This window comes from Pleurodeles waltl, chromosome 2_2 (assembly GCF_031143425.1).
Source record: "Pleurodeles waltl isolate 20211129_DDA chromosome 2_2, aPleWal1.hap1.20221129, whole genome shotgun sequence".
NCBI lineage: Eukaryota > Metazoa > Chordata > Amphibia > Caudata > Salamandridae > Pleurodeles > Pleurodeles waltl.
Window position 1 is genome coordinate 1,147,388,025 of NC_090439.1, and position 23,641 is coordinate 1,147,411,665.

Here is a 23,641-nt window from a genome sequence, read left to right on the forward strand (position 1 = left end):
CCTGTGATGACCACTTCCTGGGAAGTGTGGCAAAAATCAATCCCAGGAGGCAACATTCCTCAAAAATCCATCATGGCTGAAAGTGATTTTTGGAGGTTACATCTGGCTGAGCCCATCCACTGGTGTGGCTTAAAATCATAAACACACCCCTGTCCCACCTAATTGTCTGGGTTTGCAGGATGTGGGGGTGTTGCTGGGTTGCTTCAAATGTTCTTCTCTGCCTTTGAAGACCAGTTTGGCAGCCCTCCCCCTTCCTGCCTCACCATCTGCTGAGGGGAGATCTCCTACCACAGGCACATCTCCTTGTGTGATGCCAGGCCACTTCACACCTCATCAAGGCAGCCTGGCCAGGCTGCCAGAGGCTGGCCAATCAGAGCACAGCAGCAAAAACAATGCAGGGCTGAAGTTGGCAACTTTTCAGGTAAAGTTTAAAAGTCTTTACCTGAACAAGTATATTAAATCCAACAACTGGAAGTTATGGGATGTATAACAGTTAATTTGATACCAAACTTTTTGTATCTGTCACTTAAGGGGACTTTTAAAATTAAAATAAAGTCTCCCCCTTCTAGCCTATGAAGGCCATTCACTACAATGAGGGAAAAACAAAATCAGGTAGTTTAAGACTTTGGAACTACTTTGAATTCCAAAGTCGAATTTGCATATAACTTTAATTTAAAAGCAGCCAGCAAGGCAGGCCTGCCTTTAAAATGACACTGGGCACCACAGCAATGCACTTATGGGTGCACTACCTATGCGGGGGTCCCTAAACCTACATGCCCTACCTACTAGGGACTTATAGGTAGGTTGACTTAGCAATTATAATTAGCCTAATTTGCATAGTGATTTTATACAGAGCACAGGTCCTGGGAATGGTTAGCAGTACCCAGGGCACCATCAGAATCAGGAAAACACCAGCAAAAAGTGGAAAATGGGGGCAAAAAGTTAGGGGGCCTCTGAAATCAGCCCCGTTCTCTCACACAGAGGGATAAAGCTCTGGGTCTAGACAAAATCCCAGGTGATCTTTTCTGTTTAGAAATGGTAGTTTGGAGGGTAACGCTTAACCAAAACTTTATTTTAATACTAAAATGTTCAGCAGTCCTCGATTCATGGTTAGAAGCTGAGATGGCACCAATATTTAAAAAGGGGGACCAGTGTGATCCAGCAAACTATAGGCCCATTAGCCTGTTTGATATATCAAAGAAATTATTCTGTATGCACTTGCTTGAGAGGATCTGTGACTGGGCAAGTGAGGGCCACATCCTATTTTCCCTACCGGTGGGTTTCGGGGAAAGCACAAGCAACATCGATCACATTTTTAGGTTTTTAATGATCTTGTGGAAATATGTAATCGTGAAAGAGACCACATTTATGTAGTCTTTGTACCGTCTTCAATCTTATCCCCAGCGATAAATTGTGGGCTGCACCGGATCAGATGGGGTTACCAGAGTCGTTTGCAAATTTTGATTAGCTCTACACAAAGAACTTTGGGCAAGTATGCTGGGACATGGGCGGGTGCTAATAGAGCGTATAAGGGCGTCTAAAGGGGGTAAGCGAGGTTTTGTATTATCAGCAACTATATTCACCCTATAAATCAATGGGTTAATTGACTCTTTAGTTGATTGCTATTGAGATCCCCCTTCTACTGCAGGACACAAAGTGTCATTACTTTTATTTGCTAATGACACTCTGCTGGGGTCACAATCTCCCATGGGGTTGCCAAACCTACTTGATTAGTTTTTAACTGCTTGTGGGGAATTTGGGTTGGTGGTTAACATGGCAAGACAAAAGTCATGACCTTCAATCCCCATAGGTATTTTAGAGGTAAAATTAAGCAGTGGGATTATTTTTTAGACATGGTGAAACAGCTTGACAATTTAGAAGTTAGTAATACAAACACACTCTCATGGACCCCTCACTTTTCAAAGAACCAGTTAAAGTTGCACCATGGAAGATTTGCTATTACTAAAATGCTGAAATCATCAACATACAGGCCAGTTACCCCTGTTATTGAGATATATTGAGCCAAAGCCACGGTGCAGCATTATATGGTGCAGAGATATGGGGTATAAATGATCTTGGTCCAATTGATTAAACAGAGAACACCTTTCTGAGATCTTTCCTAGCACTTCCTCATGGTACGCCACTCACTCCTATGCGTTTGGACCTTGGCCTGATAAATATCAAGCATGTAGCTGCTTTCAGACCTCTAGCTAACTGGATTAGAACTTGGTCTAATAATTCTCCACTCCCTATGAGAGAATCTTTCCAAGACATCATTGCACTCAATTCAATACTAGAGGGAGTATAACCTGGCTCAGATATGCCAAAAGGGGTTAACGAGATTGGGTCTAAGTGAATTATGGTTCGAGCCTGAATGTATTAAAAAAGGACCTTGTTGCATCTTAAAAAGAGCTACTGGGGTTATATAAATAAAAACTGGCTGAAGAGTAGCTCCTTATTCGTACTAATGGAGAGGTCTTGGTTTTTAAAGATCTCATGAAGTGCGAGTAATTTTTTAACAGAATTGATGCCTTGCAGGTAAGAACACTGTGGCCCTCATTATAACATTGGTGGTAAGTCCCGCCTACCACCGCGGCGATGGCCTCCAAAAGACCATCGCCATGGCTACCTACCGTCCAACATAATATTACAGTAAGGTGGCGCTGCTGGCAGCAGCAGCACCACGCCAGTAGAACTCCGCCGACCGTATCATGACACAAATAATATGGCCTGGCAGTGTTCCGCTGGCGGATGCTGCTGCTGGCAGCAGTGCCGCACCCCGTCTCCTGCCGGAAGACCTCCTGCAAGTGGGTAAGTCAGGTTCCCCAACAAGGGGGGGTGTTGTGTGTGTGTTTGTGCGGTGTGTGTGACTGTTTTTGTGTGTGTGTGTGTGTGTGTGAGGCGTGTGGAATGCGTGTGTGCATGAATGGGTGTGAGTGTACATGTATGTTGTGTCGTGTGAATATGTGGGTGCTGTTATATGTGTGATTGTGTGTTGCGGTGTGTGTGTATGAATGTATGCAGGCGTGGGTAGATGTGGGTGTGTGTATGAGTGTGTATGTCTGCACGTGTAGGTGTGTGTATGTCGGGGGGTCGGGAGGGGGAAGAGGAGGGTGGGAGAAGACTCTAGGGAGGGGGAGGGGAGAGATCCCTATCAATGCCAGGGAAGGAATTTCTTGGCACTGATAGTGCCTACCGTCATAGTTTTCGTGGCGGTTAGATTGCCACGAAAACAATGGCGGTAGGAGTGGTCATAATCCCAAGTGGTCAGAATTCCGATTGTGACGGCCGCCTGGCTGGAGACCAAAGTCTCCAGCCTGGCCGCTGTTACTGCCCTGGCAGAAGGAGTGGTACATTGGCAGTTTGGCTTGCGCCAAACCACCAATGTCATATTTTGGGGAAATGTACCGCCAGCCTGTTGGCAGTACCTTTCTCCAAAATAACGCCGCCCGCCAGGGTCGTACGTAATGAGGGCCTGTATCTGGAATTCAGGTATGGCACAATCCCAGTAAATGGGTTTTGCAGTAGGTGGTACCGATTAACAGTGGAACATTTGTTATTCTTCTGTATCAGGTATAAGGCTATCAGGAGGTGCTGTCTGATTCCCATCAGCCATATTTTAGCTGTGAATCGTCTCAAGGACATGAAGAGACTTCTCAAAAGTGATGGTGCAGAGTGGCTAGTTTTTGCACTTTACCAGTGTCTACTTTATGCTTGGCGGGTGCGTTGGAAGAGCATGTGTTCATAATTATTTTAGGCCCTCCGTTTCAATGCTATTTGAGTAGATGTCTCCGGCTCTAAGGCCCATATTTATACTTTTTGACGCAAAACTGCGATAACTAAGTTTTGCGTCAAAAAAATTAGCGCCGGCTAACGCCATTCTGAAGCGCCATGCAGGCGCCGTATTTAATCAATGACGTTAGCCGGCGTTAGCCGCCGGCGCTGCCTGGTGTGCGTGGAAAAAAACGACGTACACCAGGCAGCGCCGGCGTAGGGGAAAATGGAGTTTGGGCATGAAAAAATGGGGCAAGTCAGGCTGAGGCAAATTTTTCGCCTCAACCCGATTTTCGTCATTTTTTTTCACTCCCAACCCCCATTGAAATGACTCCTGTCTTAGCAAAGACAGGAGTCATGCCCCCTTGCCCAATGGCCATGCCCAGGGGACTTATGTCCCCTGGGCATGGTCATTGGGCATAGTGGCATGTAGGGGGGCACGAATCAGGCCCCCCTATGCCACAAAAAAAAAAAAAAATTACTTACCTGAACTTACCTTAATGTCCCTGGGATGGGTCCCTCCAGCCTTGGGTGTCCTCCTGGGGTGGGCAAGGGTGACAGGGGGTGTCCCTGGGGGCATGGGAGGGCACCTCTGGGCTCCTTCCGAGCCCACAGGTCCCTTAACGCCTGCCTTTTGCAGGCGCTAAAAAACGGCGCAAAAGCGGCCGTACGTCATTTTTTTTGACCCGCCCACTCCCGGGCGTGAATTTTGCCTGGGAGTATAAATACGACGCACAGGCCTCGGAGTCAATTTTTTAGACGTGAACGCCTACCTTGCATCTCATTAACGCAAAGTAGGTGTCCACGCTAAAAAATGACGCAAACTCCATGGACTTTGGCGCTAGACGCGTCTAACGTCAAAGTATAAATATGGAGTTAGTTTTGCGTCGGAATTGCGTCAAAAAAAACGACGCAATTCCGGCGCAAACGGAGTATAAATATGCCCCTCAATCTTTGCCTCAATACTGTGATATTCTCTTTGGTGCTAGTCATCTAGACACAACAGTTTTTAGGCTTTTAGGCATATTGCTTGCAACTCACATGTTGGCTCTGATGTGGGGGAGATAGAGTCCTCATGACTTTGTATTTACATCATAACCATTTTACTGATTCGTTGTTGTGTTAAGTACACATCAACCACACATTGGGGCATATGTACAAGAAAGTGGCGCTTCATTGATGATGTGGCACTTTTCCTACGCACCCCTATTGGCACATAACAACACCATGGTTGTGCCATATTTACCATACGGTGCACTATGGCTACCTTTAGCATAATAGCATCAAATGTTTTGACGCTACCATGGCGCTTTGCTACACAAGCATAAAAAATGTTGATGCTAGTGCATTAAAGCACATGGAGTCCTATTGAATACAATGGGTGTGTCATTTTAATGCCTGCTCTGAGCAGGCGTTAAAAATGACATAAAAAATAGGGCAGTGGAATGTTGCAAATTTCAGTGCGCTATTTTTTCGGGCCTTCCTTAGCCATAACACCCACCTTGCATACAAGCAAGTGGTCGCAAGCATTGCGCCATTTTGAAAATATGGTGCAGCAGAAAGCCACCTTAGGGTCAAAAAAATTATGCTAGGGTGGCGCTAAGGTGGTGCAAGCGACTAGCAAATATCCCCCATTATTTTTTATTGATTTTATTTTTTGTGACCTCTGTATGTATTATGGAATTTAAGTGGTATTTTAGTGGCGTTTTATCTATTTTTGTGATATATGTTTATTATTTTATGTTTTGGAACTTTCTGAAGTTTTAGGCCACTGCTGTTGTCATGTGACAGTGCTTTGTGTTGATTTTATAAGTGCCATCTTTTTATGTGTTTCTTTAATTTACAGTTTAAGTGTTTTTTACATATATGATGTATGTACTTGTTCGTTTATGGTCTTCAAAAAAAGTACAGACTAAAGATATTTACTACTACTACTTGAAACAAAGGCCCATCTGATGCAAATCAATCTTGGTCCTGCTTCAATAGGAGCAGTCCTGATGGAACTAGTATGCCAGGTCTCCTCCAACTGAGAAGACAACTCCAGACAGGTGTTGGCATCAGGGCACTAAATAAATGTACTTACTTCATCCAGAGAATAAAGTCCTGCATAAGTGGCCCGTATTCGGGCTACAGCCTCTGGCTTGCCTGGCAGAAATCTCTCCAAGGCCCCTGGTCTGCTCAACTCTTGCTGCACCTTTTTGGTACCCGCCAGGTGAGTGGCAACATCCGGGCACTTGACAGCTCTGGACCTTTCCATTAGCAGCCGGGCCTCCCAGCCCTTTAAGAGAAGATAGGATTATCAGCAAGGAGAACACATCCCAGCCCTCCACATTCATACATTTTTGGGATTATAAAAAGAGCAGTGGTGGGGAAAGGTGAAATCCAATTAGCACATTACTGACATTCCACGCAACTGCCACCGAAAGTTTAGGAGACAAGCTGCAACAGAGTTATAAGTGGTCATAAAATGAAGTTATTTTCCAGGAAGAGGGCACTACAATTCATCTATTTCTGTAAATAGCAAATAACTTAAATTCAAGGAATGTACGCAAAAATAATGTGAAGTTCCAAAAGAATTGCACAAATTTACAACTTATTTTGTTAAATAGTGATCAGTGTTTACTTCTATTTTTAGTGAAAATCCATCCTCGCCACCATTTTGGATGCTAGGAGGTATTCAATGCTAAAGTAGGACAAAATCATGTGTGACGCTGTCAACAGCCACTCGCACTCTATTTGTGTGGGGCTGACAATTCAATGTAGTTCTATGCCTAATAAATCCCGGTCCACACAGTAACTCCCTGGGGTTTACTTTAAATTGCCTGATGTTACCACATGTCACCAGTAATCACCAGTAATTACCAGTAACCACAAATCAGGATTGACCCTTTTGTTTCATCGCATTTCACCCAAAACAAGAATAGAAACATCATGTGAGAAAATGGACCAAGCTGATTTAATTTTAGTCGGATCCCTAGAATCAATAGTAAACCTCCACTCTGATCCCACTTGCTGTGTACTCCTATTTTAGAAACTGAAGGATCCTGGCTTCAAATACTGGAATTGATATTGATATTGTAGTCATTTTGTTGAAACTCTAGAACATCAGTTGTATTTGTCTAGCAGTTCTGAAACTGAGGAACAATTTGTGCATTTACTTTTTAATGGAGAAGAATGTTGAAGCAGTAGGTCAGCCAACAGTTGAGTTTTCAGGGTAAAAAGAATCAAATTATTAGTTATATCACAAAATATTGGCAATGACTTGAGTTACTTTTATTATTATTTTAAATTACTTATTTGGTTCTGTCTTTAGGTTGTTATGATTAACGCTTGCTAGAGGTTTTGTAATATTTAGATTTAGCTTCCATCACTTTTTATCCCAATTAAATTTATGCATGTATTGATTGTTTTTATAGTCGTTTCTTGATTTATAATTACATTCAATAAAATGTTACTACTGCAGTCATCATCCACTTTGAAGACAAAACCTCAGCAGCTCCTAATGAGTATCATCACTCTTAAATCTTTTGAGAGATGGTGATCCTGCCTCCTCAGCCACCTCAATCTCCCAGCACATTCAATCAATCAGACAGTTCTAGAGCACTGCACATCACCTGTGAGGGTCTCGAGGTGGTGGAGCTGTATGCTGTGTGTGGAAGTATGATAATTCGAAAATACAGAGCTTTAGTTCTGTTCTGAATCACTGGAGTGACGGTGCAGTCCTGAGGTGCAGGGGGAGGTTGTTCCAAGCCTTGGCTGCAAGGTGTGAGAAGGATCTGTCGGGTGTCTTCAAGAGAGAGGGAAGCTGATCAGAGGTGTCTGATCTGTTGCCAATAGGTCAGGCGTTTGTCGATGTGTGTTGGTCCTCCGTTGTGCAGGGCCTTGTAGGAATGGTTTAGCATCTTTAACTGGCATCTCTTCTGAATTAGGTAGTTTCTTGAGATGGGGTGTGATAGGGTTCCTCCTGAGGAGGTTGGAAATGAGTCTCGAAGCTGAGGCCTGTGTTGTCTAGAGTTTCTTCAGGAGGTGTGCTGTGATTCCTATGTAGAGCAAGTTTCTGTAGTCCAATCTGCTGGGGATGAGGGCCTGCGTGATAGTCCTTCTGGTGTTTGCTGGGAGCCAGCTGAAGATCGTGTGGAGCATGCAAATGGCGTGGAAGCATGTGGATGTGTGTTGACTTGTTTCATCATGGATAACTTGCTATTTAGGATGATGAGGGGGTTGCAGGCATGGTCTGTTAGCAGTGAGGGGGTGTGCTGAGCTCTGCGGGCCACCATGTGTCAGTCCCTGGTGAGGTGTTGTTCCCAAAGATGAGGGCTTCCTTTTTTTTGGTGTTTTACTTGAGACAGTTGGCCGTCATCCAGTCCTCTACGATTCTCATGCATCAGTGGAAGTTAGCTTTTGTAGTGGAGAGATCTTCGGACAGTGAGAGGATGAGCTGTGTGTTATCGGCATAGGAAATTATGTTGACTCCATGTGATCAGACGATGATGGCCAGGGAGGAGTCATGTAGGTGTTGAAGAGAGTCGGGCTGAGGGACGATCCTTGGTGGACTCCAGGGGATGATTTTCTTGGGGTCTGAGGTGAACGGTGGGAGATAGATCCTTTGGGTTCTGCTTGTGGAGTATGAGATGATCCATTTGAGGGCATTTCCTTGAATCCCGATGTGGTGGATTGTGTTGATTAGGATGTGGTGGGAGACAGTGTCAAACGGGGTAGACAGGTCCAGGAGAATGAGACTGCTGTTTCCCCATGGTTAGGAGGGCTATAATATCATCAGAAGTCATGCTGAAAATTAATCGTGAATTAGCAGACTGACTTTCAGGGTTGGTTCTTTTCTAAATAAGATTTGAAAAGGTAGAAACTCTTAGTAGTGGAGATTAAGTAAGATGGAGGCCATCCACATAAATGTCATATAGTTTGTAAAGAAGGATCAGTTGGCTGTTTGTAGAGACTGAATCTAAACAAGTTTATGCCTGGATTTTTGCAACTCTTTAACTCTGGAAAGAGCATGGATTTTCAAATGAACCCATGTTTATGTCTCTATGTAATTGGGACTGCAATAACCTTAAAAAAATTATTACTGGGTTGACCAGTTTAGAGAACACATTTGGAAATGTCTGTGAAAGACAGAAGTCTACCAACACCATGAGTTACAAATATTCTTAATCTTGGCCAGGGTTCTTGTAGGATATGACTGATGAATTACATTTTTCTTCTGCTCGGTTGGGGATTCATTTTAAATTGATGACCTTAAATACTAGAAAATACATTAACAATTATAATGTTTGCATTGCTATGAACTAGGACATACATAATAGCACTAGAAGCAAGAAATAATCACAAAATAATCTAGAAAATATTTGAGAAAGCTTCTAGGAGATAGAAAAGGAATTGTCAGCAATGCATTCTTGATGGAAGCTAGATTGTGAAAGGGACCCAGTGAAAGGAAAGGAAGTAAAACAAAGGTATAAAAACTGTGTCTGTTTTGTAAATGAGCTGAATAAAATAGCATAATAGCTGGAATAAGGCGTTCATATCAGGTGTCATGAGCAGAGAAAGTCTTTCCACTACTAATTAACAGAAGAGTCTGAAATGAAGGAATATATCTGGGGAAGAAAGAGAAGTCAGCTGCATGATCCGCAATCTGCAACAGTTCAGAGTGGAAGGAGAGCTGGGAAAGGGGAGAAACAGAGTCTTAGTATCTAGAGAGTTAGAGCGAGGGATGCCCAGACATCTCAGACAGAGAGGTTATACACAAATCCCATGAATATGAAGGTGTGATCTTTATGGACCTGCTCGCTGTAGTCCTCAGGCAAGTAGCCAGTTCTGAAATATGCCACAGCAACTTCATGTCCATCTCTATAAACACAGATTTAGAAATTAATTAGACTCCTTTCAAGAGTTCTATGAAGGGAATGCACTTTTGAAAATTGCAAACACTTCACACTGTTAGAAAACATTACCAAGAAGAAGGATTGCCAATATCAGCATTTCTGTGTTTGGTTTCTACAATCATAGTACATGCTATAAAGTTTATATTGTCTATAATCGTAAGGGAAAAGACCCAAGGTATCATCTTTCTCACAGACATCTGACTTAAACACTCACTATTCAGAAACAACAATATCTGCAAAACTTAACATCAGGGTACTATTTAGTAAAATAATCAATGTAATTTTTAGGAAGAAGGACTGACCAAAGATGGCCCTTCTTCACTAAAGTAAAAAACCTCATGTAAGTCTCCTTCCTTCTCCAGTTCTTAGGATATCCTTGCCCCCATGAGCCACTGTCTTCATAAATGGAGGCCTGAGGGCTTGCGCAGCTCCTGTACATCTGTGTGGCTCTGTTCTGTCAGCATCACAAGATGGATGCAATGTCTCTTGAGTCAGGTCAGTATTGATCTCCAAGACATGCTTCAGGCCCCAAACATCCCACTCACAGGGTAAATCTACTCACATTGTCAGGGAGTGGATTTACAGGAACAGTTGTACAGACTTCTAAATTCACAGGTTTGTGGATATTAGCAACACATTTTCCTCAGTTTGGAAATGTTAGAGATTAACTACCTCAAAGGCTAGGAGTGCCTTTGTTTCCAGGGTGTGAATGGTCCCTCAGCAACCCTCAGAAAATGGTGAGCAAGTATAAATATGCCATTTCCGATTGTGGTGATGCACAATATCAACAATTACACACATGTGACTCCTTGTCCTTGTGTGTACTTCCTGAAAGCCTTTGAGTGGTCCATTATTTTGAAAATCTACATCCAATCGGTGGTATAAACCTACAAATAACGAGATGCCAAATCTAGGTAAGGGATAATGTTGCAGGCCCGTTGAGAGCTCCGTTTGGCAGTGTCTACATAGTCAACCATGCCAACAGTGCAGACGATGTAGAGGGGAGAGCAGCAAAGAAAGGCAAGACCAAGTCATGAAGGTGAGTATGGGTCAGACATTGGGGATCTAGCTGACATCTGCTCCTGAAAACAGAAAGAATAAGGTGGATGTTCTTCACTCTCAGCTTTGACCTTTCCAGAATGCCCTCACTGCTTATTTGAGAGTTGAAGGAGACTTCCTCAAGTTTTACAAAAGACTTCTTCCAGTTTTCACACTTCTTTTATTTTCCAGTGTATTATAAGTTGGGTCTCCAACGCAGCAGGAGTTATTACTATCTCACCTCATTTGTAGTTCTCTTTTTCATCTCCCAAACCTGGTTAATCAGGGCTTAAAACTAACCAGCCTCAGAAAAGCTTTTCTTGGATGACTTCACCATCAGCCCCCCCAGCTGTCCCATCATCTCTGTTATCCCTATTAGGTCATCCACACGTAGAACTTTACAAAACACATAATAAAACACACAGAAATGAAGTTTAGTTTAATTCCTATCCCATTGTTTAATCAGCCAAGCTTGTAAGTCAATACACTGTCAAAAACAAAGCTTATGAATCTGAGGGCCTAATGTGGATTTTTTCAGGAGTGGGAGGATCTTGTCTGGACCCATCTGGGAAGAAGCATTGAGTGAGGAAGGCATAGTTCACAGTGGAAGAGTTTCCCTGGAAAGGGCATAGATGAAGGGCCAGGGAAAGACATTTCCTTCACAGCAGTTGGTGTGAGGGACCAGAGTATGTCAGTGAGGCCTGTAAAAGACATGGATTTGAACGATGCTACTTAAAGGATTAGGTGCAGTTGGATCACATATATTTTTCTCTGGAGAAGAACTAGTGTTTGCCCGGGCTTCCTTAAGGCCCTTCAAGGTATTTTATAGTCTTGTCATGAAGGTGTTGTGGTACTTTCCTGTACAGTTAATGCATTTAGGGGCTCCAAGTTGTTACATCTGTCGCTCAAATATATGTGTGTTTGACATTCATTGATTCTATTGTCAAATTTGATGAGTCTGTCTTGTGTGTCTGACAACATCTTGATGAGTGTTAATTTGTAGGTTCACATCTTTCCGAGTGACTGACGCAAAGATGTTTTCTTCAGTGGGTGCTGATATCATGGGAACACTTGTTTGTGCAAGTGGAGATTTGGTCATCTTCTGCAGCAATAACATCTTGTTTTCCTCATCACTACAGGTTTAATAGCCGGCTTTGAGAGGGCAATGTCTTCTGAACGTTGTGTGGAAAAGTCTGCTGTGCCGGTTTTAAGTACGCAGAAGGAAAACATTGGACAAAGCGAAGTGCTGGTATTTTATGCATGTCATGACTAACTGTTTAGGTACTCAGCACTTTCTGATGTGTATAGCTTGCCATGGCTAATTGTGGACATACTCACCAAAGCTATGGCGAATGAAGACACTACACAGTACAGTGTTAAGATTTTAATTAATGTTTCTAAATAGACCATATCAAGGGGGTTTACTTATTCAAGGTGCAAAGTGCAACTGACTTTTGCATCAACATGAAGTGGCCTCTGCTATGATGTATTTCATTGTGTTCCACAGTCATGCAGTGGTGCCTGCTTCCTGTTCATGTTATCACTGTACTCAGCTCGCAGGTGGAAACAGACAGACACATAGCTGCTGTGTTCCTCTCACTGACATACATTTGTGTTACACATGCTGTATATTGTACTGTTTGTGTGTGCCACATTTGCAAGGCTAAGGGCTCTACCTACCAAGTGATAGCCTTCTGTGCAGCTTTCCCCCTCCACTTATAATGTGTCTGTGTGCCCTGTTCAGATCATTCATAGTGTGTTTATATGAGCTGAGTCCCTTATAGGAGGATATGGACTTGGACAGGGAACTAGGGTCTGATTTAGATCTCTGCGGAGGGCTACTACTTTGCGACGGTGATGAATATCCATTCTGCCAAAATCAAAATATCAGAGAAAACAATGGTATTTAGACTGTGATGGAGTAACCCTCTGCCGAGATCTAAATCATGCCCTTAGTTCTCAATGTTTGTGTATGACTTGTCTTACCTGGTGTTAGTTCTTTCTCCATTTCAGCAGTGTCTGTCATCGACTCATGTTACCATTTCCAGAGTAAATGTGGTGCCAACTGCTTGTTGTTTGCAGCAACATTTCTATCACATGCGTTATGGTGTTCTTTGCATGTGCCCCTCAACTGTTGCCACTAGCATGCACTGCACAAACTTTCATCGTTAGCGTACAATACTTGGCTTTACCATTGCCCAACACTTTCTTAATAAATCTAAACTCTGCTTGTTTCTGTGATCACTTTTTTTTAAATTCCCCCTTTTGGTTGGCATGGGACTTTAGATACAGTGACCAAGTGTTGCCTGGGCCAGTGGCCACAGGACCGCCAGCATTCCAATGACTTGGTAGCCTGTCTCCCTATTTATAAATGATGCCCTAAGCCACCAAGTTGCATTTCCAGTGGTTGATTCTGCTGATTTCACATAATCAAGGAGCAATTTGAAAACAAAAGGTGTTCTCCATAAATAAGCATTTCTTTCCACATTAGATCAATGTTTCAGGAAAATGTGCATTAAAACCAACCCTCCCTGCCCCAACCTCACATATTCTTTAGGAAATGTTGAGGATGTTAAAGGGAGGGAGTCACCAGAAAAGAGTAGAATTACTTTGAATACTACAATGTTAAAGACCATGACCGCCCTCTACTCTCCCCAAAGTCATTCCAGCACCAGTGCTTCGAAGGAGCAAGAAGGCACTGCACAGGTAGTTTCAGACTGGAGCTATGGCCTATATGTGTGATCGACTGAGGCCTGGACCCTGCTCAGCTGCTTCAGAACTCAACAGCGGGAGTTGTGGTTGGTGCAGAAAAAGTCTGATTAATTCTCTCGCCACCTCAGAAAGTTTTACTTGCCCCTGCCACCCAGGTTTTTATTTAAATCAGCTTTTTATTTCAATCAAAATGCACTGTGCATAGACTGAACATCTTTAAACAGCAATCTGTGATAGTTCGGCAGTCAAAGCAAGAAACCTTCCTGCACCCTCCCACTTCTCTCACTAATGAGTCAAATTTAGTTTATTGGTTTAGTGGTTTTCAGGGAAAAATAGAATTTTTTTCCATTCCCAAATTAGGATTTCATGTTGGATTGAAGTGGAAGACTAGAAGCAGCTAGAATCCTGAAAGAATTAGCAAGCTTGTAGAATAATTTCCTTAAAACAAATATTTAAGTGAGTACAAATAAAAAAGAAAGAGGATTTTAACACTAATACATATGTAACATTTAGTAAAGAGGCATGTTTACACCCCAGAGGTGGTACTACAACTGGATTCACAAACGTGGCAGCAAATTGCACACCGACATTTTGCAAATCGAATGAGTTTTTATGACCAGACCTATACACTATCAGGGTACTTCACAAAATGACCATCCTTAGTAGGTCACAATCTGACCTACCTCATGAATAATAATGAGGTAGGTTGCAAGTTGAGATTTACTCGAATTGGATGTAATCACAGGAATTCTGGTGTAAGCAGACCTTTATGTATGTAATGGCATTTAGATAAAAATGTGTTTTTATTTAAATGCAGTCTGTTTTACTTAAGGGAAACTGCTGCATTTTAAAAAGAAATTTACTTTAAAAAAAAGTACTTTTGAGAACAGGCAGTGAATACCGAGAGCACTGCCTACTTCACAATAATCGTTTTTAATACATGCACAAAGGGGAATGAGCCCCTTCCACTTTGTGGATAGGTTACCACCTCCTTTGAGAATTCATTAATCCTTCCATGGTTTGAGACCGAAATTCAAGTTGAAACCCATTCATACATTGCACACCGAATTGCAGGGATGCCATGTTGCCATTCCAAACCATTCATCAATTCATATAATGAGTTTATTAGCTATGTAATTAGCCATCCTCAGATTTTGTGAATCACAGGATTTGCGACTGTTAAATTGCTGTACATCAGGTCCATAGAATATTGAACATTTGCTCTACCTTGAGGAGCATTTTAAACTGTAGATACACTTTAATGTGGACAGTGAGGGGTACTCACATGTATAGCCTCCTATCCTTGTCCAATGATGCTCTCTCAGACACGTCTTTAAACTTCCTATGTATCACAAGGATGTTCCTTCGAAAAAAGATAGGGTCATACTTATTTATTTGATAATGTGACCTCTGTTAAGCACAGTTCAAGCGTCAACATCATGGTGGCCCCACAGACAATCAAAAGTGACAAGTAACAAAATATAGGCGTACAGTGCAAATATAAGCAAGAACGTTTGAGTGATAGAAGAAAAAGACATGAAGTAGAATGAAGGCTAGGCAGTCTTGATGCTCATGAGATAAAGAGACAGGAAGTGTAGGTCAGTGCAAGGAGGAGGCATTAAGTAGAATTAAGACCAGGCAGCCTCGATATTGAGAAGCCACTGCATTTTGGAAAGCCAAGGGCATTAGCCTAAGAAAAACATAGGGATTTGCGCTTATTTTATTACAAATTAAACACTGACTCAGGGGTTTTACTGGGCTGCATTCTAGGCTTGCGCAGTTTTTGGCTTAACTGCTCGACTTCACAATTTTGTGGTTCAATGTTCTCAGAATCCTGTCTTAATCTGGCAAAGGGATACAGTAACAGCATCGTTGTGAACTACTGTAGGGCGGTCTGGCAGCTCAGAGAATTAAATCAGCTGGTATTGCCTTTTTGGGGATGACAATAGATGGGGAGAGGTGGGGACAGAGTCATCATCTTGTTACATTTGTTAAGGGCACTGAACACAGTCGGCCATGCTGTCCTCCATGAATGGAGAATGATGAGGTAAGCAATCTGTTGGAGGTGTCTCTTTCTGGTTGGCTGAGGCTGGGCCCAAGCCAGGCAGAACTCACTACTCCCACTAGGGGTGGGTGATTACACTCACTGTATAACCTGCGCCCACCCTTGGGTAGCTTGCCACAGAGCAGCCAGGCTAATCACAGGGGCAATGTGTACAGTAATGGCATAGCAATACCACACAACAACCACCCTGAGCATCAAAAAAGGGACTTCACACAAGGTGTATGTAAAGAAGTTTTGTATTCAGCACAGACATTAATTAAAACAGCATGAATAACATGTAACTCTGGGCAAGATTCGCCATATGAAGCAACACTAGCAGTACTAGGCCCAACTGTGATAAAACATCATTTGCAATATGCATATGTGAGAAAAATAATACATTCCTTCCCATCACCCACATGAGGTGCCAAATATTGTCAGCAAAAGACCTACCTCAGCGATTACCCCAACATAGTCCTAGGATGCACCCCGGTTCACAACGATAGCAGCAATATGTACATACAGAGCAAAAAGAATTAACGTGTCTGGTAACACCGTCATACGGTGTAACAATCACCCACAATCACTCGCACATACTCACTCTGCACAGCCAAGTGGTGTCACAAATAACAAGTGGCTGTAACATATGCACTTGCATACGCTCTTCTTCCAGCACCCTAACACAGTGCACTGATATCAAGCAGGTTAGGTGTCACTGAGCTCGCAGACCCCATATGGGGTCCCAACTCCTTCCTCTACCCTCCACCTAGCCCTGCTACCCACCTCTCACAAGCTAAAAATGTGAACAGCTTTTTCTTTGGTGCTAAGCCGCACATGGCCAGAGTCACTGTTGTTCAGGCACTTGGGAACAATATGGGGGGGGGAGGAAGAAATACCAGCAGAGGAGAGAAAAGTCTACAAAGGAGGTTTGCCCACCACTCGGGAAGTCTCCGGACCCTGCCTTGGTGTGGGCCCAAGTTAGGGTTTGTTCAAAGTATTCCCCTTTGAACCACAGATGTCTCCTCTAAATTACAGGCCTGTCTGTCATGGGGCCATGGAATGCAGATCATTACCTTTAGGTAAAGTGACAAAACCTCCCCCTCCAATCTATCCAGCCAGGCTCTCATCTGGTAGAGGCCGGTCATTGTGGGTGACCAGTTTTTATGGCTGTTGCTGAGAAATGCACAGATGTGCTTTTCCCAGCCTCCAGCGAAATGGAGTTTGAATTAAAAGGCACCAAAACAGAGTTTTTAGAACATAGAAATTCCCACTTTTTAGAAGTGGCATTTCTAGAGCATTACTGACAAAAACAGCTTTACCATGGAAAGGGGTTTGTCCCTGTGAATCCAATGATAGTAAACACCATGAGGTTGCTTCACTTTAATTCAATGGGGAAGTTCAGGATCAAATGTAAGGTATCCCCTATGTTAACCCATGTGCCGAGCAGCTCTCATGTGTATACAAGAAACACATGGGGATCGTTTCACTACATGGGCAAATGTACCCTGGTGCATGCGTAAGCCAGCAGGGGCAGGCTGAACACAAGTTAAAGGACACCACACGGGTGCAAATGCACCCATTCAGGCCTGCTGTGACAGGCCAAGTACATAGAGACACAAGTGTGTATTTGTGCACATACTGGTCAGCCCCACTTTCTTGTCATAGGAAGGAAGACACACGCCCTTTCACACTATATTCACAGTGGGAAAGCACTTAGGCCCCAAAGGCACTTAAAGAGAATCCGCAAAACTGTGTAGAAAAGAAAAAGCTTTGGGGAAACACTAACTCAGCATGTCAGGTCTATTACAATCAATCAATCATGGATTTATAAAGATTGGCAAATTAGCTGTGAGGGTTGGCAGGTGCTAAAAAAGCAAGAAGACAGGAGCAAGAGCGATCCCGCGGATTGGGAACAGCTGGACCATGGACCTGCTCAACAGGGTCGCGCTGCGGCCTCCATTAAGTGGGTGCAAGGAGGAGAAAGGGAGGTACTGGAAGGCAGTGGCGGGGCTAGGCAGCAGGCAGGAAATAAGAGGTGGCTTGCTGTAAGCGGCAAGGGAAAAACGGGGAAGCGTAGGAGGCCAAAACTTCTCATAGAGAAAATTCTTCCTTTAGGAATCTACCTGTGTTTCCTGTCTCCTAATATCCTTCCTTACAGCAGTTTGTTTCATGGAGACCTCCACAGGGCTCCACACTTTATCCAGTCTCCACACTATTCCAGTCTATTTTAATCTCTACCAGGCTGTGCTCTGGTAATTGCTATGCTAACGGAGAGTGCACCCATCATGCAGGAGGTGCTCCTCATTCAGAGTGAAGCCCAAACCCTCTAAGAGATCCCCACATACACTGCCATTCCTGACCACCTACAGGCAGCAGGCCAAACAAAGGTATGCACTGCAGCATGCCTCCATGACCCTGTGCTTCATGTCAATGGGGAGCCAAAGAAGGCATTAAACAGTCCAAACTGAAAAGCGGGAGTTGGGCCAGACAAATAGGGAGCAGCAGAAGACTGAAGATAACATGTAGCTAAGTGGAGCAAAGAAAACTACTGTAACTAAAGCATGAAAATAGAAGAGCAAACAAGCCAGTTAAGGAGTATATATGTATGTATTTGCTGTATATACTGTATAGACATTGTATAGAGAAAACCTAACAAAAGGCAGAAGATTGCTGCATCTGGTGTAAGACAATCAACATAAACAAGAAATGGGAGAGGAATCTGGGCTGTTTTTTTTTTTTTACATCTGTTGATGCAGTAGAGGCTTTTCATTGTTTTTTGTTGGTGCTGAGAGTTTGCGAGGCCGTCCGTCTTTAGGTGATTGTGCATAGTCATGCAATCAAGGACTAATTGGAGTGTTTTACACTGCTACCTAAAACTTGAATGCTTCCTTCATGGTTTGTGCTGAGTGTGTTGTCTGTATGTCTGCCAGTTTGCCATCACCCTGCATACTCTCAACCCATCCTTCCGACTCCGACCCAGCCTGCCTACTCCTTCTCTGAGTACTCATTCTCCCCACTGTCCCCTTAGCCTGCATGCTCTCCCCTCTTCCTCCCACTCTTTTCTTGAATCCAAAGCGATGGTTGATATGGTGGCATGTAAATAAGGAGTGTGTGGGGTGTCTGACTTTCTCCTTTCTCCACAATATTCTATGCTTTGTGCCACAGTGCAGAAAGTCTCTGTGCAGCATGCCAACTTCAACTCCAGCCTCTCTGCTCTTCACCACTCCTACAATTATTGTACCTAATTTCAGAGCTGGAGGTCAACAATGTGGCTTACAATATATCACATTATGTATCCACTAGCAATCTTTCCAGATATCAGTTATGTTCTCACCCGTAGTCAGAGTAAGTAACTCACTCTTGTTTGTGTGGCCTGCAACCCATGACAACTGTACTCACTCAGACCTACCAGCGGGGCACAAAGTGGTTGATCACAGTCTTGGGTTAATTTTACAGACCTAGGGGGTTATTCTAACTTTGGAGGAGTGTTAATCCGTCCAAAAAGTGACGGAAAAGTGACGGATATACCACCAGCCGTATTACGAGTTCCATAGGATATAATGGACTCGTAATACGGCTGGTGGTAAATCCGTCACTTTTCCGTCACTTTTGGGACGGATTAACACCTCCTCCAAAGTTAGAATAACCCCCCTAGTCACGATTAATCACAAATATATTTTTGTTACCATCACTCATATCTCTATATACTGATACAATCCTGCAATCTGTGCTCCACATGTGGTGGACCTCGCCTTCTTGCTGCCTCATTCTGTGAAAGCAGCTCCCAACAGTCTGCCTGCTCTCCCTCAGCAAACTTACTCTCCCTCAAGCCTTCCATGCTGTCCTGTCTACCAGCCCTCCTGGTTGCCACCAATTTGCCCTTTCTAAAGTATGCATGCTCTCCCTAGAATCTGCCCAACATGCTCGCTATTGTTAGAGACTGTCCACTCTCACCCAGCCTGCCCTTTTTCCACTGAATATCTGCTCTCCCACCAGTTTTCCCACTCCCAAGACAAAATTCCTGTTAACTGCCAAGATCAAACAAGATACAATACAAACCTGGCTCAATGACATGAACTTTGTCACTTTCCACTCCAACTTTCACAGAGTGCCACGTCACTTGGAGTCACCCTAGACACCAGCTTCACCATCAATTAACATACTGCAGAAGGCTAAAAAATAAAGATGGCTGGTACCAGCTCTCTCTTCAAAGAAAGTCAAACTGTTGTGTCCAGCAAGCAACTTCAGAACTGCTGTTCAGGCCCACCTATTCCTATTCCTGGGAAGTGTAAGATATCCAGTTTCTTACACCCCCTATGCACTGCGATGGAAAGACTTCTTAAGCAGTGTTGAGATATGTGTTGGAGGGGAAAGGAAACCCAGCACATCCTCAGTTCTTCACAAAGGGTTATTTTTTCAGAGCACGGCCTACCTCTTCCACAGTTTGTGTTCAAAGCAGCGGTGGTCAAGACGAAACATTTGAACATTTCCCACTAGGACCATCACAACAGCCCTGAAAAAGATGAACAGCATTACCTCCTGAAATAATTAGCAGCCTGGTGATTAAACACGCGCACAATATAAAACACATTTTATTGTCTGGAACAATGGTTTATTTATGTGCACATATGGAAGAGGAACAGCAAGCACAGAGAGTTAAGAACTATGTACCTCATTGCATCAGCCTGAAGACAGGGAAGGGCAATTTGCTAGTGTTGTACCCCTAAAAAATAAAACAAATGGCACACTTATAACAGCTGCTAATTACTCCTGCTTTGGAAAACATAAAAAAGGCTCCTTCACTCCATTTTCAGTGGACCCTCTCTAAAAACTGGGACATGATGTTATGTTAGAAGAATAAATCAATTAAAAAATGACAAGCTTGATGTGGAGCACCCTCAATAACTGCTGAAAAATGGAGTCTTCTCAAGTCAGCAGTGAAAGAATACAACTCATACAATCAGACGTAAAGCTTCAATGCTCAGGAGAAGCATGGGCTAACCACCGACAGTGGTGGACACGTGAGAGTGGGTCTCCCTCTACAATCTAGCTTCATCTGCATGGTCCCGAGGTCCCCACACTACAGCATCCTACAGGGCTGCACCCTGTGAAGCTCATAGTCACACTCAGGTGTCAGCTGAGAGCCAGAGCATGGGGTTTTCTCTGCCTGCCAATGCTGGAGATCGAGTTACGTGGCCTCACTGCCTGTGGCTAGTGCACTCCTGGGCCTGCTGCCACTCAATACACCTGACTAGCAACACGGATGAGGTGAGGTGGGGGGGCAGCAGGTGCTGGTGAGGCATGGGCACAACCTAGTAGCTCTTGACACACTTAAACTTATGGTGGAAACAGGAGGATTGGCTCCTCCGGACTTTGAACTTTATTACCTGGCAGCTCAGTAACAGTGGGTAGTTTACTGGTCCTCCAGCTGCTCTCTTCATGAAATATGGCTGCCTAAGAAAAGATTTAATGCTGGTCTGTTACACTATTTGTTGTATCCCTCTATGCATTTACCTATTCCACCCACGTTTCTCTTCCGCGTAGCTTTGTCTTGTCTAATCATAGTGGAGAGGATAACTGTAAAGGAGATTCCTTTTTCCACAGATATGCCTCTGGTCGGTCTTCTGACCACAGTGGGACATTTGAAGTCGGAACATCTGCATAGCTGGCACATATCTGGCCGCTCCAAACTGGAAGATCTGTTCCTCAATGGGGAGTTAATGGATTTCCCCACCTTAATGGCTGAGCATGATCATTCGCCAGAATGCTTTAAGCAGTCTATTTATGAACTATTTCATATATGGCACACATTAACACCTACACACGAAGTCAATCAAACACTCCATGTGATGGGGACCTGGGGCAAACTTGTTAGGGGCCTCAATGGAGCCTTTTTAAAACAGATTGACCAATCTCTTAACACATTGCACATGGCTTGGGAGATGGACCCAGCTCACACTATACACAACTCTGACTGGCAGAAGCTACTGGACTACCCCCACAGGATATCCTATGGGTCTTGAGTCAAATGTAATTAATTTAACATCCTTAATAGAGTTTATTTTACCCCAACCAGAATCCATAGGATTTTTCCAGGTGCAACCTTGAGCTGTCCTCGTTGTTCTTTACCTGCAGCTGACCTTATCCAAATGCTATGGGCCTGCCTTACACTTTATCACTATTTGGTCAGGATCTTGTACATACTCAAGAGTCCAACAGGCCTCTCCATACTCAACACATCAGCAGGGCTGTTTCTTGACCTACTCCCTCATCTGCCCTGAATAGACTTGTGAATAAGATCATGGACTTGGCCCTAATATCAGCTAAATGTGCCATCTCTATTTGGTGGAAATACAATAGCACACCTGCAGTAATTACTTGGGTACAGACCTGAGGCCAGGCTGAGAGCACATGACTACATAGGGAGGAACAAGCAGGTCTATGGAAATATTTTGTTTCACAGGCATGGGCCAAGCTTCTCGAGCAATTTAAAAGCAATGTGATACCCACATGCCTTGAAGTGCCCCTATCGAGTGCAGAATTTGCTGTCCTTCTCTTTGAAATGTGATTACTGGGATGCACTCATAGGTCCCTTATTAGGAGAAATTAGTCAGTGGAGTCTGTGATAAATAGGTGCCCAGTAAGCCCTTGGTGATTCCACCAACTCTCTACACAGGTTTGGTGGTCGAGAATACTATGTTATGACTGCTATAACTAGCACCAGTGGGGAGGAGAGGTTAATGTTGGGGTTTCTTTGATTTACATACTAAAAAGTAAAAAGTACATGCCACAAGACTGCTTCCTCATAGGTCTTTGATGGAGGGAAAATTGTTATTGCCCAATGTAACATTGCTGTTTGATTACGTTGTATCGATATGCCGATAATTATATGTACACAAATAAAAAATACATTGTTAAAAAAAGTTCCAGTGCTTAGTGATCAGAGAAGTAAGATAAGCAAGAAAGCCATCCAATCATGAGCATGAGGCTGACCAAAATCTTGCTCTTTATGTATTGTATTGAAAGCACAAAATGTCTGCTACAACATAACTAAAGCTGTCTGTAGGAGAGACCTAATGAAGGTGTTGTAAATGCTCTGGCAGCCTCAAAATGTATCACAGTGGAATTTGTATAAAGCTTCTCAAAACGTCCTTGTGGTGTTGTCTTCTGTTGAAAACTAGGACAGGCCAGACATAACACGGTCCCTCTTCCTAGGGCTGGACCTCAAGACCGGCCATTGGTTGGAAGCCTAAATCGAGCAGATTACTCATACTAACCAGAAGAGACTAATCATTACCATGCAATAGGACGCATTTGATACTGGTCTATCAAGAAGTTCTGATTTCATCTTATTGTCGGGGTGTAATAGACTAACTAGCCAAATAGACTGTACAACATGGAGGAGGAGAAACACTAGGACTACATAAGTAACACAATGGAGATACCATACTTTTCAGATCCATACAGTTCCCAAGCTGTTGCAATTCCATTAGCAATCCTCTTTGCAGGGTCATTGGGCAGCAGTTCTGAAGCCTCCTTAGATTTCCCAAGCACATTCAACACATGCCTGCAAGATACAGAGTTTATAGTAAGTGAGGATTCACATAAAAATGTAAGAACAGATGTAGGTCACCACATGTTGCAGTCACTATCCTACCATACGCCACATATATTGCACACTAGTTAAAGTTGAACCACAATGGGAATGTATTTCCCATAATCAGGCATGGATAAGTGGACACGTAATGAGGTGGTTCTATCCCACGCTGGCACAAACAATATGTGGATAAAATGATGTCCACTCAGTCCCTCAAGACAACAGTTTGGGGTGAACAGTAAGATTTCACAAGAGGAGATAGATCTTCAAACATTTTAGTTTATAGTGGGCATGGTGTAGAGAAATAAAGAAAAAGAAAAATAAGAAGCCAAGCACATTACAGATGGTTCCTGAATTGCAGAAGGTGAGAGGTTCCAAGTACTTTTAACTAAGTAAGAAAATGTTTAATTTCAGCAAGATAGATACTTTTAGTGAACCCTGGTGTAATTCTATACGTTTTAGGAAAGGTTGTATCAAAATTAGAAACAGTGAAAATGAAAGGCAGCCTGAGTGGTGTTCTCAAGCTCAACAGACTTAGGATGTCTCTAATTACCAATCACCAACACTACTTAGTCTAAA

The 23,641-nt window shown here is 43.3% G+C and overlaps 1 protein-coding gene across 1 annotated transcript in view; it reads right to left on the bottom strand.

Annotated features, from left to right (window-relative positions):
* The window catches only part of LOC138282981 (glutathione synthetase-like), a 234,175-nt gene that overhangs the window by 72,259 nt on the left and 138,275 nt on the right, over window positions 1-23,641 (bottom strand). Inside the window, exons 6-10 of the mRNA XM_069221069.1 lie at window positions 22,916-23,032; window positions 19,898-19,978; window positions 14,707-14,784; window positions 9,570-9,636; window positions 5,858-6,052 (exon numbers count right to left, since the gene is read on the bottom strand). Of these exons, the coding sequence (XP_069077170.1) occupies window positions 5,858-6,052; window positions 9,570-9,636; window positions 14,707-14,784; window positions 19,898-19,978; window positions 22,916-23,032 (538 nt within the window). The remainder of the gene's footprint in view (window positions 1-5,857; window positions 6,053-9,569; window positions 9,637-14,706; window positions 14,785-19,897; window positions 19,979-22,915; window positions 23,033-23,641) is intronic.